General features: G+C 38.1%; 1 protein-coding gene across 1 annotated transcript in view; it reads right to left on the reverse strand.

Moving 5' to 3' along the window:
* Positions 1-16117, reverse strand: part of crocc2 (ciliary rootlet coiled-coil, rootletin family member 2) — a 50872-nt gene that overhangs the window by 16704 nt on the left and 18051 nt on the right. Inside the window, exons 4-15 of the mRNA XM_047374062.1 lie at positions 16009-16106; positions 14753-14897; positions 14218-14324; positions 13497-13703; positions 10881-10977; positions 10595-10684; positions 10363-10494; positions 10084-10283; positions 9723-9905; positions 993-1137; positions 751-897; positions 436-666 (exon numbers count right to left, since the gene is read on the reverse strand). Coding sequence (XP_047230018.1) covers positions 436-666; positions 751-897; positions 993-1137; positions 9723-9905; positions 10084-10283; positions 10363-10494; positions 10595-10684; positions 10881-10977; positions 13497-13703; positions 14218-14324; positions 14753-14897; positions 16009-16106 — 1782 coding nt within the window. The remainder of the gene's footprint in view (positions 1-435; positions 667-750; positions 898-992; positions 1138-9722; positions 9906-10083; positions 10284-10362; positions 10495-10594; positions 10685-10880; positions 10978-13496; positions 13704-14217; positions 14325-14752; positions 14898-16008; positions 16107-16117) is intronic.

A 16117-nucleotide genomic window follows, 5' to 3' on the forward strand; every position in this document is an offset into this window, starting at 1 on the left:
GGATCAACAGATCTAGGTATTACATTTAGAACAGATAATAAATCAGAAAGGCATTCTTTTCATTCTTTGCAGGACGAAACTGGGGGATCTGTTTAGGAAGAATGGGAATACTTAAGGTGTTAATTTATTGGAGCTTTCAGTAGACCTCTGCTGGGTATTAAATATCTATCTATTTATCTTTTCCAGTTCACATTTGTTTCTGAATTTCCTGTGCTTGTAACGTCCCTAGTTACTCATAAAACACACCAGAAGAGCTCAGAAAAACTTAACATAACTTGAAGAAAAAAAGCATAGCAGATGTATCTATGACCTCCAATGCATTTTAATGTAACAAAAACAAGCTCCACACTTGTGATGAAAGCTATTAATAACGTAAACATGGTTCTCCCAGGAGGTGGGAGCAAGAAGAGGTGTAAATGACCAACACTCCCTGACCTCCAATTGCTTCTCCAGGGCCTCGGCTTTCTCCCTGTGCAGGAGGCTCAGTTCCACTTCTAGTTTCTGACAGAGATCTTGTAACTGAACGTGGGAGCTTTCAAAGGCTTGTCTTTCAGCAAGCAGGTTTATCATCTCCTTTTGTGCCCGTGATGCATCCTCTCTGGCTGCTGCTTTCTTCCCTTCAGCTTCACATCTACGTTCACTAAGCTCCATTTTCTCACCTTCTGTCTGAAAGAGAAGCTACAATTTAATTTTTGTTCACTCTGCTACTCTCTACTTTATCAATATTCTTGAAACTCCACAGAGACTGACCTGAAGTACAATGCGATTAAGCTCCACCTTGTCTGTGGCTAAACCTTCACTAAGGGCAGCCATTTTAATGAGAGAATCTTTTAGGGTAGTGAGTTGACTCTGCAGTTTGATCAGAAGACTCTCCTGTGCAGCACTGTGACACTCCATCTGAGTTAATCATTATTATAACAGTCATGTAGACTATCAAGACCCACAAATATATCTAGGGTAAGGATTGCATTCACACTGGCAAAATAGTTTACCTTGTTTAGAGCCAAAGAAAGGCTGGTGTTTTCATCCTCCAACATCTCTTTCTCCAGAGTGATTTGATCCAGAGATTCCTTCACTGTAATAAGTTCACTCCGCAGATCAGAGTACCTTCTTTCAAGTTCCTGGAAAGCCTTTTCTCTAAAATATAAAATATACCAGATGTGTAATTCTCACACTATTTCTTTGTTTGACACTTGTTTCACACTATCTTCTTCTTTCAGTTGATGCATTTAGGGGTCACCACAGCAGATCCATTCCCATCTCATCCATTATCAGACATTCACATCTGTCACACCAAACTCCTGTCCATCCTCCTTCATGTAAACTTCTCTGTGGGCTTCCCCTTTTCATCCTTGCAGCTCCATATGTACCCTCCTCTATCTAATTTATCTACTATCCATCTCCTGCACATGTCCATCTCATCTTGTCAATTCTCCAATCCAATCAACTGGAGCTAGTCTTTGATATTCTTAATTCCAATCCTGTCCATTTTGGTTACTCCAAATGGAAACCTGAAGATCTTGAGCTCTGTCACCTTCAGGTATGTCTCCGGTCATCTCTAACTCATACGTAATCAAAGCTCTGGATTCCATCTTGTAAAATACTTTTCTAGTTGTTCTCCTCTTACTAACCACACCCAGCATTCATCTCCATCTACTTCTCCCTGCCTGCACTTTCCTCTTCACAATTTATTATTTTCTGGGATTCCTTAGACATACAGTGTAATTCCTCAAACCTATTGTTTACTTTTTATTCCATATTACTTATTGCTGCTGTATCTGATCCTAGTAAAGTTGTTTTGATTCATTTAGGCCAATCAATATTTTGAGAAAATGTATTTTGTACTGTATATGATGTATTTTTATACAGGAGCTAATGGTAATTTTGCATTGTGAATTGTTTTATTGTGTACACATGCTCAGGGTACGGTGGCCGTGGGGTGCAAAACACTTTTACAAGTACCGAAACAAATTTACATTTCAGAAAAAAAATTTACATTTCGGAAAACAAATTTACATTTCAGAAAACAAATTTAAATTTCAGAAAACAAATTTACATTTCAGAAAACAAATGTACATTTCAGAAAACACTTTTACATTTCAGAAAACAAATTTACATTTCATAAAACACTTTTACATTTCAGAAAACAAATTTACATTTCATAAAACACTTTTACATTTCAGAAAACAAATTTACATTTCAGAAAACACTTTTACATTTCAGAAAATCAACCGGAAAGGGAATGTACCAACGCCGAGGCTGACCCGGAAGTCAGCCTCAGGGCTGCATCCTTCGAAGGTCGTATTTGTAGGCCGATTACGTTACAGCGCGGCGACGAAGGCTGTCCCAATTCATGAATCATTCCGAGCAAATGCTGCCGACAAATGTGTCCTTCTTTTGCCCGATTTGAAGGATGCGTTGTGAGTATCCTTTGCGGTCCATCATTTCCCATCATTCATTGCGGGTCAAAGCGGATTGTTCAAGCAGGGGAAGCCATGGCGGACCATAGCAACAAAAGCTGTGAGTAAATTGTGGAAAATTACACTTTCTGTGACACAAATTAAGTTCTACAATGTTTTTAGTGCGGGAATATAACTATGTAGACGTGAAATATTTGCTTGATTTATCTAGACATCGCTTAATTTCAAATGTGCTCCGACGTGTTCGGAGTTTTCCGTTCCCGGCGTAGTAACCGGCTCGCCTCGCCAGTCCTACCGGCGATGAGGTGAGCTAGCCCGGTAGAGATCTGACCGGACTATCGGCACTAAGCTCCCGCTGGCAGTCATCACAGTGAACGTTTAACACAAGTGATTTCTAACAGTTTATGTTATTATTTTAATTGTTACTGAAAATCGATTTAATATTTCAGGTGATATTAAGGTTAATCAGAATAAATGGACAGTTTTATGTAATCCAACTGTATCGCTGGAGAGTGTGATTGAGAATAAATAAGCTTTTCAATATGAATTTTTAATGAAGAAATGTGCTATATGTTTTAAAAGTTTATTTATAATTCAGTTAGCATTATAATTTCTGATTCCAGGTACAATCCAGAGACAATCATGTTCAGGTAAAAAATATGTTTGAATTAACTAGCCAATAAACAAAGAGATAGCAACTTTATGGCTAATGTATGTCGACATATTTTATATATATATATATATATATATATATATATATATTATAAACAACTTTAAATTTTAATATAGATGGGAATTATAAAGTATTTGATCCCCTCTGGCTGTTCTTAGATAATTATATAATAATGCAGTGTTTTTGGTGTATTAGTATCTTCTTGCTTTGATCACTTAAAATATCCAGAAGCATGCCTTAAAAATAATGTGACTGACTGACTGGGGCTGCACGGTGGTGCAGTTGGTAGCACTGTTGCCTTGCAGCAAGAAGGTCCTGGGTTGGATTCCCAGCCAGGGGTCTTTCTGCATGGAGTTTGCATGTTCTCCCCGTGCATGCGTGGGTTCTCACCGGGTACTCCGGCTTCCTCCCACAGTCAAAAGACATGCCTGTTAGGTTAATTGGTAACTCTAAATTGCCCTTAGGTGTATGAATGAGTGTGTGTGGTTGTTTGTGTGTTGCCCTGCGATGGACTGGCGACCTGTCCAGGGTGTACCCCGCCTCTTGCCCATAGACTGCTGGAGATAGGCACCAGCTACCCCGTGACTCACTATGGAATAAGCGGTAGAAAATGACTGACTGTTTTTCCATCTCCATTCTTCCCTTTTCTAGACCAGACCCATTTACTGCAGGATCAACCTGAGTGTCCCAGTCCTGAAACGCTTCTTCAACCAGGAGGACACCAGGCCAGATTTTCAGCTGAGCAGGGAGTCTCTGGCAGTGATGCTTAATCTTTTGCACCAGGATAGGTGACATGGATGGGTGCTACTATTGAGACCTTGGTTTTTCTTTTCTTGGTGGCAAGTGGTACATCCTACAGAGTGGCCTGCAGAGTGTTTGGGATGCCTCGCTCTACTGTCCATCGCATCGTCCACAGAGTTACAGAGGAGATCGTGGCTATTCGTCACCAGGTCATCTACCTTCTAAAGACCCCTGAGGACTTAAGGCAGTGTCCCGTGAGTTTGCAGGGCTGGCACGCCAGAGAGTTTTTCTTAAAGCTGTGGGTGCAATTGACGGCTGCCATATCCACTTCAGGTGTCCAAGCAGCCCTGATGGTCAGTGCTACAGGAACAAGAAACTCTTCCCTTCCATAATCCTGCTGGCAGTTTCTGAAAGCCATTTTATTGACATGTATGTGGGCTGGCCTGGGTCAGTGCATGACTCTAGGGTTCTCCGCCACAGCCCACTGTACAGTTTATCCTCCTCCAGGGCATTTTATCCTTGCTGATGGAGGGTACCCATGCCTCCAATATCCACTCCCCCTCATCACTCCCTACAAGAGGACAAGACAAGGTGTGGGAGCCCAGCGCTTTAACAGCCATCATTCCAAAAACACGCTCTATAATAGAGCGTGTTTTTGGAATGATGAAAACCAGATTCAGGGCCATCTTCCTGCAAGCGCTGGAGGTGCACGACACCTTTGTACCTCACGTAAGTCTTGACCTAGATCCATTTTATATATACATTATACATAATATATACACATACACATAAATGCACCCTCTTTTAAATTGTTTTCAGGTCATAACAGCATGCGCCATCCGCCACAACATCTGCCTTGGTGCTGAGGATGTCATGGCCCCAGAGGATGACCCAGAGGAGGCTGTAGAAGAGAATGAGGATGAGGTCGGGACTGAGGCAGTCATCGTTGCACTCTGGCGGGACCAGCTTTCAGCTGAGATGTCTGCCCTGGAGGAGGTACCACCAGAACATGACTACTGTGTCAGCCAAGTATAATATTATAGATGTGATTAATTTTTGAGGGGTATAACTAATTGTAATATTTTGTGAGCACCATCTTCTAATTCTGCATTTTTCCAATTACCTCTTAGTGATGTGGCAGCCATCAATTCAGCCAGCCCTTTAAACCCACTTGATGGACGATGACGTGGACAGTGGAGAGAGGCATCACAAACATCTGCAGACCACCTGTGTGATGCTTTGCTCACCATCCAGAAAGACTAACCATAGATCTCAGTTGCAGCGTCCCATCCATGTCTCTGACCTTGTGAGAGATTTAGCCACACCGCCAGAGACTTTCTGTTCAGAAAGACATCTGCCTCTTTGTTCTGTTGAAGAGGTTTTTCCAGGAACCGGTCACTCAGGTTGATCCTGCTGTCGCCATTGTAAATATTTGTACAGTTTTATTTTATGCCTTTTGTTTCTTGTAATCTTGATCTGTTTGAATGTTTTCTTCCCCCATTCTGTTTAAAGTGCTGTTTGTATTTTTCATAATAAATTCTGTTTATAACTTTAAATGAAGTTGATGTATTGTTAGATCAAATGGAAATAACATTAGTGACAAAAACAATTTTGAAATTTATTAGAACACCTTCAAATTTTAAGAAACAATCTGAACAAAACTTAATATTTCTTATGTAGCATCTTATTTTGGTGCCATTCTTTGGAAAACAGTCTGTCCATTCTCTGTGCCCTCATGTCCTCCCTGATCAACTCCATCATCTCTTTCCCTCTTTCTTTTCTGACCCCTTCCTGCTGGCTCACTGTCTTCCTTCTCCGTCTGGTTGCCCACCGCTCTGCTTGGCCCTGGAGTGTCCTCAAGGATGGAGGCAATTAGGACAGGAGGTGTTGTGGAAGACCTCTGTCCCAACACCTCATCCATAAAGACAAACCAGGGCCAAGTAGCAGCAGTGGGCTTTTCACTGACTCCCTCTCCTGACCCTGGATACTTACAATCCTAAAGTTAGATGGAATAAAAAAAAAGAGTTGACTAAACAGAGAAATCAACAAGACTTTTAGAAATATTTTTTTATTTGTGTGTGACATGAGAACTTCTGAACATAATCTAAATTTTTTTTTTTTTTCAAATTGTCCCACATTGTTTTGGCCTGCAAAGGGGGTGACCTTCCCCTGTTGGTCCATCTTCTCCAGAATTGTCCTAAACCGAAAGAAGTATGTTAATCACTGGATGGATATTTATAAAAGTTAGAAAGATAGGAGTTATTGAAACTGGACAGAAACTGACTGCAAAGAATATTGTTATTGTACCTCCAAGCCACGGTGGCTGAGTTTTTAGCTCCAGTAAAAAGGTGGTGGTTCTCACCCCTGAGCTTAATAAACTGGCCCGTCTGCTGCTTTGTACCTAAAAAAAATATGAAAATACCAAAAAAAAAACATATTGCTTAATATTAGAGCAAAAATAAAGCCTTTTTTAATTTCACATTTGTCTTAATTTGAAGAAAATATTTCTATGCAAATGTCTAAAACAAGCTCTTTCAAACTTTTCACTTCTTTACTGAGATTCACTAACATTTGGAGGTGTATTCCTCGTCGGGTTTACCTGGAATCAGAAATTATAATGCTAACTGAATTATAAATAAACTTTTAAAACATATAGCACATTTCTTCATTAAAAATTCATATTGAAAAGCTTATTTATTCTCAATCACACTCTCCAGCGATACAGTTGGATTACATAAAACTGTCCATTTATTCTGGTTAACCTTAATATCACCTGAAATATTAAATCGATTTTCAGTAACAATTAAAATAATAACATAAACTGTTAGAAATCACTTGTGTTAAACGTTCACTGTGATGACTGCCAGCGGGAGCTTAGTGCCGATAGTCCGGTCAGATCTCTACCGGGCTAGCTCACCTCACCGCCGGTAGGACTGGCGAGGTGAGCCGGTTACTACGGTGGAAACGGAAAACTCCGAACACGTCGGAGCACATTTGAAATTAAGCGATGTCTTGATAAATCAAGCAGATATTTCACGTCTACATAGTTATATTCCCGCACTAAAAACATTGTAGAACTTAATTTGTGTCACAGAAAGTGTAATTTTCCACAATTTACTCACAGCTTTTGTTGCTATGGTCCACCATGGCTTCCCCTGCTTGACCAATCCGCTTCGACCCGCAATGAATGATGGGAAATGATGGGCCGCGAAGGATACTCACAACCCATCCTTCAAATCGGGCAAAATAAGGACACATTTGTCGGCAGCATTTGCTCGGAATGATTCATGAATTGGGACAGCCTTCGTCGCCGCGCTGTAACGTAATCGGCCTACAAATACGGCCTTCGAAGGATGCAGCCCTGAGGCTGTCAGCCTCGGCGTTGGTACATTCCCTTTCCGGTTGATTTTCTGAAATGTAAAAGTGTTTTCTGAAATGTAAATTTGTTTTCTGAAATGTAAAAGTGTTTTCTGAAATGTAAATTTGTTTTCTGAAATGTAAAAGTGTTTTCTGAAATGTAAATTTGTTTTCTGAAATGTAAATTTGTTTTCTGAAATGTAAATTTGTTTTCTGAAATGTAAATTTGTTTGTTGAAATGTAAATTTGTTTCGCATTTTGTTAAATTGTTTTCTGAAATGTAAATTTGTTTTCTGAAATGTAAATTTGTTTTCTGAAATGTACATTTGTTTTCTGAAATATAAGTGTTTTCTGAAATGTAAATTTGTTTTCTGAAATGTAAATTTGTTTTCTGAAATGTAAATTTGTTTTCTGAAATATAAAAGTGTTTTCTGAAATGTAAATTTGTTTTCTGAAATGTAAATTTGTTTTCTGAAATGTAAATTTGTTTCGCATTTTGTTAAATTGTTTTCTGAAATGTAAATTTGTTTTCTGAAATGTAAAAGTGTTTTCTGAAATGTAAATGTGTTTTCTGAAATGTACATTTGTTTTCTGAAATATAAGTGTTTTCTGAAATGTAAATTTGTTTTCTGAAATGTAAATTTGTTTTCTGAAATGTAAATTTGTTTTCTGAAATATAAAAGTGTTTTCTGAAATGTAAATTTGTTTTCTGAAATGTAAATTTGTTTTCTGAAATGTAAATTTGTTTCGCATTTTGTTAAATTGTTTTCTGAAATGTAAATTTGTTTTCTGAAATGTAAATTTGTTTTCTGAAATGTACATTTGTTTTCTGAAATATAAGTGTTTTCTGAAATGTAAATTTGTTTTCTGAAATGTAAATTTGTTTTCTGAAATGTAAATTTGTTTTCTGAAATATAAAAGTGTTTTCTGAAATGTAAATTTGTTTTCTGAAATGTAAATTTGTTTTCTGAAATGTAAATTTGTTTCGCATTTTGTTAAATTGTTTTCTGAAATGTAAATTTGTTTTCTGAAATGTAAAAGTGTTTTCTGAAATGTAAATTTGTTTTCTGAAATGTACATTTGTTTTCTGAAATATAAGTGTTTTCTGAAATGTAAATTTGTTTTCTGAAATGTAAATTTGTTTTCTGAAATGTAAATTTGTTTTCTGAAATATAAAAGTGTTTTCTGAAATGTAAATTTGTTTTCTGAAATGTAAATTTGTTTCGCATTTTGTTAAATTGTTTTCTGAAATGTAAATTTGTTTTCTGAAATGTAAATTTGTTTCGCATTTTGTTAAATTGTTTTCTGAAATGTAAATTTGTTTTCTGAAATGTAAATTTGTTTCGCATTTTGTTAAATTGTTTTCTGAAATGTAAAAGTGTTTTCTGAAATGTAAATTTGTTTTCTGAAATGTACATTTGTTTTCTGAAATATAAGTGTTTTCTGAAATGTAAATTTGTTTTCTGAAATGTAAATTTGTTTTCTGAAATGTAAATTTGTTTTCTGAAATATAAAAGTGTTTTCTGAAATGTAAATTTGTTTTCTGAAATGTAAATTTGTTTTCTGAAATGTAAATTTGTTTCGCATTTTGTTAAATTGTTTTCTGAAATGTAAATTTGTTTTCTGAAATGTAAATTTGTTTCGCATTTTGTGAAATTGTTTTCTGAAATGTAAATTTGTTTTCTGAAATGTAAATTTGTTTCGCATTTTGTTAAATTGTTTTCTGAAATGTAAATTTGTTTTCTGAAATGTAAAAGTGTTTTCTGAAATGTAAATTTGTTTTATGAAATGTAAATTTGTTTCGGTACTTGTAAAAGTGTTTTGCACCCCACGGCCACCGTATCAGGGACTACAGATGGAAAGTAACTTTAACTAAGTCTGGTCCAAAGCATCTATTCTCATTGTGAGATTAATGTTTTTTGTATATGGTCCTTGATAAATAAATAATTAAATAAATTAAACTAAACTAAATGATTGGGCTATCTTTCACCTTATCATCTTTTTAACCTAGCTTCAACCCCATCTTCATACCTTAACAGTTATGCTATCCAGACATCTGTCCACTTTTCATACTTTTCATAGCTGTCCTCATTTCCTCTTTACTAATTCTGTTTTCTGTTTTACTAAGTTTCCTCAATCTGTTTCCTTCATTGATCAGCTTCTCAAAGTACTCATCCCATCTACTCAACACTTGCTTCAGCCCTAATCCATTTCTATCACCATCCTTCTGCATGTCCCTTTTTAACTCCATCTCTCTGTCTAGCTAACACAAGTCTTTTCCTACTTCTTTTGTTTCCAGCATCATAGAAGTCACAAAATCCCAAAACCATTGCACATCTCCACCTAAGAAAATTGCAAAATCTTATAACATAATCCAAACTATATCTTCAGATAATATATTTTAAGAGATTTCTATCTCTATAAAAAAATGACATATGTTACTGATCTAACTTTTAAAAACAGTTCTTGAAATCAATTGAGCTTGACAGGATGTTTGTTATGTAATGGTCATTGTTTGAACTCGAATGTACCCTCTGCAGGCTTCCGTGTGCTGGCGTGACAGCTGCATTTCCAGGTCCTCCCTCTGCTGCCTCAGGAGGTCTCGCTGTCTCTGGAGGTCCGGTGACGAACTCCTCAGAACATTCTGCTCTCCTCGCTGGGAGTCCACCTCCTGCTGCAGCCCAGAAAGCAGCTTCTCCAGGCTCCCTTTCTCACTATGGGACATACAGAAAGAAGGAGGCAAACAAAAACAAAGGAATGAAGTAATCCAGGGTCACAGAGGACAAGAGTAAGATATACAGCTTTTACAAAACTGTACAATATGTACAACATTAGTACATTTCCAATTTCCAACACTCATGTCATCATAAAAACTGCCTTATAAAGGATTACTTAATGATGAGCTCCAGTGTGCAGCGACTTCTGTTGTTTTCTTTGAGGCTTTCCTCCAGGGCTTTTTTAGCCTCCTGATGTTCTCTCTGTATGTCCTGGATTGTCTGCTCCAACTTGGTCCTCTCAGCATACTTCTGCTGAAGCTGATCTTTAAATGTGTCCACTTGCACCAGAGCAGCCTTCAAACGAGCATCCATCTCCTGTGTTTTGTATGTGAGTGAATCATAAACCAGAAGGATCGACACTCCGTTTTATTAAGCAGTTATGAATTTGTGATACCTGTGATTCTTGAAGATGCTTGGAGAGCACATTCTGCACAGCAATAAGGGTACTCTTTGGTGGAAACGTGCCAAGGAGAGGTGAGGCAGACATATTTTCAGAGTCAGAGTTCCCACCCTCACTGCTAACCAACTAGAAGTTAATTAGAAGAGTTTAGAAAACTAAAAAACGTTAAAAAAAACGTCTTTTTCTTAAATCCAGAATCAAGGTGAGGATAATATTTTGTATTCACCTGATGAATCTGGTACAAAATGGTTTGGAGAGCTTGAACCTCTGTGTGGAGTATAGCCATCTCTGCTCTATCCTCTGCTCTCATGGTCTCCTAAGCAGCAAAGTATTTAAGTTAGACAAGTAACATGCATGGTGCAGGTCTGACATTCCCCAGATTGCAGCCCTCCAGACTAGGAAGTTGTGGAGTTCATCAAGCTTGTATTTCAGACTACAGCCAATTTAGGCCCTTTTTTCCACCTGTCTATCTGCAACAATCTGCCACCTCTAACTGCTGCCTAGAGTCCTACCATCTTCTCCAGACAGACTCGCATGGTGTGGAGGCTTGCATCCTTTTCGCTGTTCTGGTTCTGGAAGTGGTTCAAGGTGTCAGTCAGCTCCAAGATTCTAGTTGATCGTCATACAAATCAGACACACACATATGAATTTAACACCCACACATACCTCCTCAAACACTGTAAAAATTCAAAAATTGGCATGTATTCCTCCTATAATACCATCAACACTATCATATTCTGCACCTGAGATCAAAGATTTCACAAAGAGCTTTGATGATGATGATGATATCAAAAACAGCTTAGATCCAACATATAAAAGCTGAGATTCTTTGCTGTAGCCTGTTTAAAGTTTGCAGGAGGACAAAGGACTCGAACAAGAACACAAGTTCAAAGAAAAAGTCTGCAGAGGACAGTGTTTCTTTTTCAGAATTCATTGAGGATGAGTGACCCTAATGTTTCACAAGCTCCATCTCTAACACAACTGTCTAAAATACAAAGAAATTAAATGTGTTGAATTTGTTTTACCAAAATGCATTGGAAATCATTTTCTTTCTTCTTCAATGATCCTCTTTAGTCAGTTAAAAACAATTGAAGGCTGTGCCTTACAAAAGTATTCATGTCTCTTGATCTTTTTTTTTCTTTTTTTTTACAATTGTTACAATCACATATTTTAATGTATGCCTCTACCAGATTTATCCATCTAGAGAGAGGATTTTTCTTTTCCATTCTTACTTGCAAAATAGCTCAAGCTCAGTCAGAAAGGATTGAGAGAACATCAATTTTTAAGACTTGCCACAGATTCTGGGTGTATCATTAACAGCTATCCAATAGCTATCCTATCGAAAGATTCTCCCACCTGAGTGATAGATATCTGCAGTTCTTCCAAAGGTACCATGAACCTTGGCTGGTTCTTCGATTAAAACTCTCCGTGCCCAACTCTAAAACATTCTCCCTGACCTCCTTGGTCTTTATGAACAAACCTCTAGGGCAGTGCTGTGCAAACTGTTTTCCACCTGCTCACTTGCCTTTTTGTAGAAAATGGATATATATCAGTGTGGATCGAAAAACATAAAAAACACCTCGTACGTTTGCCTTATTTAAAGACAGCCATATGATTTCCATAATTTTTGGGATGAAACAGTGTTCTGTTTTGATGGCATAGAAACATTTTGGTCCATTTTCATAGACAGAAACAGGATGTGGGTCATAGAAATGCTTATTAAATGCTCATTAAAGTTTAATGAATGAGTGCACCCAAAGCCGTTTTAAAGTAAAGGTTGCTGGATGTTTGTGGTCCCTTTTTACTGTGATATTAAAATGAAAGCAAAAAACAAAATTATTAAAAGATGAATACTTTGTTTTTACCTTACACCTTCCACTTAATGAAGATTGTAATTTGTTGGTGAAAACCTTACCTTAAAAGTTTTTGAAAGCATAGATCGGCATCAGCTGCCTGTGCTGATTGGCCAGATTTGTAAATTTTTTGACCCACAGTTACAGGTCGCAAAAATCATTTTGAGGATCACAAACAGCCCGTGGGGCGCACTTTGGACACCCCTGCTCTTAGGTCATCACAGGTTACTACTCGAGGGATTTCTAAGGGCAGTTCATTATTTTAGATTTTATTTAGTGGTATCAGAATAAATGGGGCTGAATGCAAATGCTTCAGATTTTTATTTTGATAAATATTTTGAAACCATGTTACACTTTCCTACCACACCACTATTATGCACTAGTTGGTGTTCACCTTTCACATAAAATCGATCTAAAAGAAAATGAAGTTTGGGCTTGTAATGTGATAAAATGTGAAAAGGTCCAAGGGGTATGAATACTTATGCAAGGGCCTGCAATTGACTGATCTTGTCAGGTCTGCTGGAGGGCTGTTAAGCACACAACAATGTTTTTTAGAAACCAATGCTGTTCATAGACTCAAGAGAAAAGATGTATCTTATGCTAGCTATAGTCTCTCTGAAATTCCACAGCTATGCAACAACTCCACACCACTCCAGATTCTTTACTTGGTACCTGATCATAGCCTAGAGAATGTTTCCTCCAATAACAGAACTTGTATCTAATGTCTCTGTTGTTCTGAGATCAGTCTGTGTACAGACAGTGGCCGTCATTCTTTCTAAAGTTCATATATGGCTACCTTCTTGAAACATTTCTGGATGAAGTGGCTGACTGTTGAGAGATAATGGTTTTCCACGTTACTGCTGATCCCATGGGGTTACTTTCCTCCCAGTGGCATGACACATACTCATACATTCTCATAAAACCTGAAGGTCACACACAGCAGTGGTTTCCAGCTCTGACGTTGCGTTTTTCTCATACTCCCTACATTTTTTTCTAACATTACACTAAAGCTTTTATAACTTCATTACGTCTTTGCAATGATATATTGATACACATTGATTAGCTGCTTTCATGACGCTTAAAGTAATTATATATGTACTTGTGTCTGTTGAAATCTCAAACAAATGAGCAAATTACAAACTCCATTTTCTGCATTTTAGAGAACATTTTAACATTTCCAGGAAGTTATCCAAGGTTATTGAGCAAAATACACTTTAACTTATGTCACTGCTATGAAGAAATATAGACATGTAAAAGATATTGATGTGGCTTTACCTGCAGTTAAGTTCAACTTTTTCTGCATCCCAACGAACCTGAAGTTGCATGGTCTCCTTCAGCTTGTTCTTCAGCTGGATCTCTTGTACTAACATTTCTGACCCACAACCAGGGCTCTTTTCTGGTGCCCTGGCCTCTAGCTTTTTACATGCAACATGTAGCAGTTGACAAACAGCAACACACTCGCCTCGCATATCAGACAGAGCTCTGTTGAAAAGAGTCATATGCATTAAGAATATATGATATATCAAATGAAAAAGCCTAATGAACTGATATACAGGCAAAATCTTATTGATGTGTTCATATTTGAAAACAATGTATGTATTTACTTATTATTTCTTCATCAGGGTTAACTTAATGATTTACTGTAACTGTTCCCAGCTATAGCAAATGGTCTGATTAAACACAGCTACCACAATATGAACTATTATAAAAGCTAAATACTTTTCAGCACAGATGTTATGGTGGTTAAATGATAAGAGATCTTTAAAGAGTTTAAGAGTTCAGACTGTTTTGTGATAGATGATTTTCACAGTGAATAAAGACACTTTGAGCCATCTGTCCCCATTGAGGAAAGAATAAGCAGGGGGAGCACTAACCCTGATGACCTGCTCCACTTTGATCCTTTGATCAGAGATGCTGTTGCAGAGACATAGAGGAGGTGGGGGCTCTTCTTCTACTCAAAATTGCTGGAGGATTTCTGGCCCAATGCCGCACTCACCTGTCAGTGAAAGTCTTTAGCTGGGTGAAAGTGCTCCGCAGGGAGGTGGCCTGGCGCCACAGTGCCCTGACACGAGCCTGTTCATGACTTGACCGGGAGGCGTACGTCTGCAGACCCAAGACGAGAATCTCGTAAAGAAAAGGCTGCAGTAGTTGTTGAGGGTTGCTTACAGCAACTTTGAATTTTATTGTCATCCCTACACACACGCAGTGAACTTCTGGACTTGCTCTGCACATTTACAACTAATTGGATTTTCCTGAGTCCACAGATGTAGCCCATTTACAGCACGAGAGCTGGATTGTTTGCACAAAGTTTTCCTCCCCCTCAGCAGCTGGAATGTTTTCACAGGAAACAACAACTCAAAAATGAACAGGGAATGAGAGTAAATTCAAGAAACTGGCTATGAATGGAATTCCAACCCTATGTGAACTTGGCAGGAGTTTAACTGCACAATCTTTCTGCACTAAGGGGTGAACCTGAACTTTCCTTTGCCTTCTAAGTTCGAGCCCTTCATTTAAGTGCTTTTTTCCCCCACCTCTCGCTCTCCGCGCAGTCGAGTTTCAAACCACTGAGCTTCTTTGCGAGCCTTCAGTAAGCTCTCCACTAGCCCATTGTTGACAGTGTCTACCTGGTCCAGTTGTTCCCGCAGCCAAGAGTTCACTTGGCTTAGGCTGGCACTCCTGCAAACAACATGTCATTTCAAATAATGAAAAAATCCTCGCTTAAGACTCGTCTAACTAGAATAAACTTCAAACACCTAAGATATCACTCACAAATTTATAGATCTAGCTACAAGTGCCAACAATGCAATTAGAGGAGGAACATGTGTGGCACTGTTGCAATGTTTGTGTCAAGTTGCATTCAATATCAACCAGATCTGCTGGATTACAAAATCTTAACACAGTTCTCTCTCACTCTGCCCATACTAATATAATAAAGCATGCCGCATAATTAATGCTATATTTATCTGTCTGACAGACGACTAAGAACACATTTGGCTTTATAGGATGATGCAAGATTTACGTGGATGTTAAATGTGGAGATGGGATTAGGTGTGTGAAAGCTTCAGAATTACATTCACACTGCCTTGCAAAAGTATTCATACCCCTTGAACGTTTTTCCATTATGTCATGTTAACCACAAATGTCTGTGCTTTTTATTTGAATTTAATGGGATAGAACAGCACAAAGTAGTGCATAATTGTGAGCTGGAAAGAAAGCTGGAAATTTATGGTTTTCAATATTTTTTACAAACACATGAACCAAGACACTTTTACTGCGTGCAGCTAAACTGAGGAATGAGTGATATTTTTAGGAAATTCAGATTTGGACCCAGCAAAGTTTATTTCCTAGGAGGCTACGGAGCTGTTTAAAACATAAAGCTGTAGACATCTGTCCTAAATCCAGGGACTGTCCAAAACTACTGTTGATGTGAAGCCTTTAAATCAGGTTTTGGAAAAAATAACTCACAAAAGTACAATCTCTGAAAAATGATTTGCAGTGGTTATCCTAATAAAGCGAGGCTCGGCAATCAGCAGAAGTCAGGTTCAAGCAACAGCTGGGAATTTCTCTGATTTACACATTTCAAACATTTTAGAGTAGTTTTGGCTTTTCAACACAAAAACACCACAGGAGGGGGGAGCAAATGTGTAAAAGGGTTAAAAAAACACTTTGGAGTTCTTGCTATCCATATAGCAGTGACTTAAATATCTGTTACTTTTGAACAAAAAGGCATGAGAAGGTTACTCATTAGGCAAAGCACAAAGTGGTCTGGGCAGTCCCTGACACTCACCGGCTTCGCTCCTCCTGCAGCTGAGCAGACTGTTTTTGGATAACAATGTTGAGATCCTGTTCAACACGCTTCTGATGCTCAGCTGAGTCCAGGTGGGCCTGCAGATGAA

The sequence above is a fragment of the Girardinichthys multiradiatus genome, chromosome 9 (genome assembly GCF_021462225.1).
Source record: "Girardinichthys multiradiatus isolate DD_20200921_A chromosome 9, DD_fGirMul_XY1, whole genome shotgun sequence".
Taxonomy (NCBI): Eukaryota; Metazoa; Chordata; class Actinopteri; order Cyprinodontiformes; family Goodeidae; genus Girardinichthys; species Girardinichthys multiradiatus.